At 39.1% G+C, this 4,262-nt stretch overlaps 1 protein-coding gene across 1 annotated transcript in view; it reads left to right on the top strand.

Moving 5' to 3' along the window:
* Nucleotides 1–338: 338 nt before the first annotated feature.
* Nucleotides 339–4,262, top strand: part of BTF3L4 (basic transcription factor 3-like 4) — a 6,468-nt gene continuing 2,544 nt past the window's right edge. Inside the window, exons 1-3 of the mRNA XM_009869836.1 lie at nt 339–403; nt 1,289–1,402; nt 3,888–4,089. Coding sequence (XP_009868138.1) covers nt 350–403; nt 1,289–1,402; nt 3,888–4,089 — 370 coding nt within the window. The 5' untranslated portion in view covers nt 339–349. The remainder of the gene's footprint in view (nt 404–1,288; nt 1,403–3,887; nt 4,090–4,262) is intronic.

The following is a 4,262-nucleotide window of genomic DNA, read 5'->3' on the forward strand; positions in this document are numbered from 1 at the left end:
CGATTTGATTCTGAGTCAGTAGTTCAGTCAAATGGTTCCAAAAGTAAGCTTGTTGCATACATGGAAATTCACAGCTAGTGCCTCAGATTGATGCAAAGCCAAATGTCCTGCTGATTTGCCTCCTCGTGGTACAGATACTTCAGCTAAACAGATTCCTGCAAAAAAAAAGTTTGGGTGGTGTTGCTTTAAAGCTTTTTATTTGTGTATCTTCGTTTGCCCTGTTTTGATGAATTTTTTTATAAGCTTAAAAACCCAGTGCAATTTTAAGAGTACTTTTAAAATGGACTGTGCAGGTTTTATCTTAATGTTTTGATGGTTAACTTGTATCTCATCCTTTAGGCACAGCACTATGAATCAGGAAAAGCTGGCCAAGCTTCAAGCACAGGTCCGAATAGGAGGAAAGGTAAGAAAACCATCAGAGCTGTGCTGTTTCCTGTAATATGTAATATTTTTTGAAAGAGAAAGATCTCCAAAACTTGCTTTTCAGAACTTTGGCTTTAGTGCATGGAATGGGGAAGAATGTATTTTGAGGCCTGAAAAACACGATTTTTGTGTGATCTGAATTGTAGTACTCCTGCATGAAATGCAGTTTTCTCTCAGTTAGCAACTGAGTAGTTGCTGGATGAGTAGTTTCCAGCATGTCAGGTTTTAGTTCAGTGACTTCTTGTGACCTGTGAAAGCCCAAGCTAAGCTTATGTGTTGGTCACTCCAGTTCTGCCTTTCTCGTCCCTCTGTTGGGGTGTTCCTTCCTTTGTGTCAGCTCCAGGGCTTCTCTGACTCTTCACTGAGCTGTTTCTTTTCTCTAAGCCAGCAGGTAGCTAATATGACAACCAAGTATGTTTGTTCAGTGTAGGTGTCCATCACCTAACTGTAGGTGGGGTTGTGCAAAAGTTTGCAGAGTAGGAATTCCAAAATTGCTATCTATCTTAATTACTTCTTTACAAAAGTGTAACCTGTTAAAGTCACTATGTTTGTGCTTTGTCTTGGGAAAAAATAAAATTCTTGGGGAAACTTTCTTATTGCTTATTAGTAAGTAGTATTTTTATAATCTGTCTTGCAGGAAGGGAAAATACTGCCACTGTTTGATGTCTTTTTGGTCTTCTATGCTTAAGAAAACCCTTAAAATTGAGACTGACAGCTAAAGTTGTAGGCAAGGGGAGATGAGTTGAGGAGCATTTTTTACTAAGGAGCCTTCTCATGGCTTAATAAGCTGCTTAGAATGTGATGTGGCTTTCAAAATTAGCATGAGATTTTTGAGTGTAGCTGACTTGCCTTCTCTCTTTCCCAGGGAACAGCTCGCAGAAAGAAGAAGGTGGTGCACAGAACAGCTACAGCTGATGACAAAAAACTTCAGAGTTCCCTCAAAAAACTGGCTGTAAATAACATTGCTGGCATTGAAGAGGTATAGTGATAAGTGTTTTCTGTTTGAAATTAAATTCACTGTATTTTTTTTGGTGGTGCTTTGTTTTTTTTAAATGACAGTTTTAAAAAAAAACTTACGGGTCTGGTTACCGATAGGTGAAGCTACTCGATTCATCGTTGCCATGTTCCCATTAACCCATACATACCTAGAGAAAGAAGGGAAAAGGTTCTGATGGCCAGGTAGTGTTAATAGGAGCTAGTAAGCTGTTATCTATGTGTTGGGTTCGTTGCAGCACAAAACTTCTTGATTCTTGGCTTTATGAACTTGGTTACCTACTCTGAAGAGCAGTAAACACACACACACTGGGCAAGCATGTCTAAAGCAAGAGTTGTGTGTTGCTGCATATAAAGAAAAGCTTTAAAAGTGCCTGGATTAAGAACATGCAAGTCTGTATTACCAACTAGGTCCTTCTGCTGCATGAAAATTGCCAGAATTGTTTGTAGTAGTCATAGGAGGTGACATTACCTACAAGATGACAAAGACTCTGCGGAGCTAGGTTCTGCATTGATGTAAGTAGAAATATAAAAGCTTCAGGTTTTCCTCATACACTTCTGTTCTACCTGTATAAAATATGAGCTCACTGACATTTTCCAGGACACTGTAGAGAGTGATGCTCATACGTGATGGGAGGAGGTATTCCTTCATTGTGAACTCAATTAGTACTTGGCTAGAGAAGCATAATATTTAATCTGTGATTAATTTAAGACAGATTGCAAGGTGCCTCCACTTAGTGCATTCCTCTCTTTCAAAAAGACAAATGCAGGTTGAGTGAAGTGTGGTTTACCTGTAGATTTTCATACTTACATTTAGTTTGTTTCTTAAGCTTGGTGTTTGTATGCTGAGCTATACAAACTCAAAGGAAGACATGGTTCTTCTGAGGTTTTTGTTTTGTTTGTTTGGGGTTTTTTTTATTTGTTCACATAGAGCATAAGATCATTGTTCAGGGTTCGCAGAATCACAGAATGTTCAGAGTTGGAAGGGACCTCGGAAGATCATCTAGTCCAACCCCCCGCCAAAGTCCAACCCCCCTGCCACCCAGAGTAGGTCACACAGGAACGCGTCCAGACGAGTTCTGAATGTTTCCAGAGAAGGAGACTCCACAACCTCCCTGTGCAGCCTGTGCCAGGGCTCTGTCACCCTCACAATGAAAAAGTTGTTTCTAATGTTTTTGTGTTAATAAGGATTTTAGATGTCTTGATATGAAGGAAGGTGGTGCTTCTTGCATCTGTGTTGATAGTTAGGAACATAATGGTAGTATGTTGGTTTTAGGTAGACACAAGTTGACCTTGGTAAACTTTGTGTGGGTAGAAGAGTGTGAGGAGGCTGATAATGTTGAGTCAAACATGAGTAGCTCATCTGTGTGGTTAACAGAGGCCTTTAATTAACATGATGACTGTGCTTGAAGCATTTACCATTTCCCAGTGTGTAAGGGGCAGGACATCCTTGAGCTTTGTAGGAAAGCGATGCACCTGATTTTAGTGTTCAAAGCATATTTTGAACTCTGCAGCTTTGTGAAGATTGATAACTTACATGGTTTTTATATTTTGGATCTCTTCAGTTCCTAAATTTTTACTTTTTCCTTGTAACTTTGAAGAACAATGCTTAGGAATTTTGTCACTTAAGTTTACTACTGCTGTTTGGTTGGATGGGTAGAACTCTCTTGCTTTTATTCAGAGAAAATTATCTTCCATGTAACAATAGTTTAGCCATGCGCAGCTTAAAGGGAGACAGAATGGAAAAAAAGGTACCAGAAACCCACAGAAATACACCACTAAAAGCTTTGGTGAGCAAAGCAGGCTGGTATAGTAGCTGTAAAATTTAATTCTTGGTGATTCAGAAGATGAGGGAGAGCGTGGGGACACTCTATGATGTACTTAACTCCATGATGACTCTTTTAAGACTATTAGGAATACATAGAAGCCTGTTCTAGTGCTGTTGGTACCTAAACCTCTGGTGCTGTCGGTACTTGTGCCGGCAGTATCCTTGCCTTGGGCAGCCTCAGCAAGTAGGGCAGATTGTGAATCCTGTGCCTTTGCCAGTTTTGCTGCAGAAACAATCATGTTTTCCTGATAGGTGACACAGATGGCTCTCTTAAACTGGTGTGGCAAGGCTTTTCTGTTAGAGCTTCTGTTAGAACTGTATGATAGCATGTAATCTTCACATATTATGACAGTGTTTAGGTGAGAGTATATTATGAAAGAACCGTATTTCTTAAATTCTACCTTTTCATATAGTGCGTATGAACCGATATTTTAACAGTAACTCATATTTTCCTTCCAGTTTAGGTGGTGATAATTCCAGGTGCTTGTATCATGGCTATATTTATCTTTAGGAGGAGTGGTAGTTTTAGATTTTTTAAAATGTATTTTAATATTTAAAATCTAGATTTGAATTAATAATGTGTTGTGCTTGTTAAACATGATGCTGCAACATTTTGGTCAATGTTATTAATATATTTAAACAGGTGAACATGATAAAAGATGATGGAACAGTTATTCACTTCAACAACCCCAAGGTTCAAGCTTCCCTCTCTGCTAACACTTTTGCAATTACCGGCCATGCAGAGGCTAAACCGATCACAGAAATGCTTCCAGGCATCTTAAGCCAGCTTGGTGCTGACAGCTTAACAAGTCTCAGGAAGTTAGCTGAACAATTCCCAAGACAAGGTAGGTCTTTGGAATCTTTCATTGCCAATTTAAAGAACATGTTGAATATTATAAGTCTTAACCTAAATCTAATAACAGCATGTGTGACTTGAAGTGATCAAAAGCCTTTGTGCTTTATTTACTTGCCACTATTGTGGAAGTATAGTGGAGGGGACCCTTCTTTTTGTTCCTGC

This window comes from Apaloderma vittatum, unplaced genomic scaffold (genome assembly GCF_000703405.1).
Source record: "Apaloderma vittatum isolate BGI_N311 unplaced genomic scaffold, ASM70340v1 scaffold41285, whole genome shotgun sequence".
Lineage (NCBI taxonomy): Eukaryota > Metazoa > Chordata > Aves > Trogoniformes > Trogonidae > Apaloderma > Apaloderma vittatum.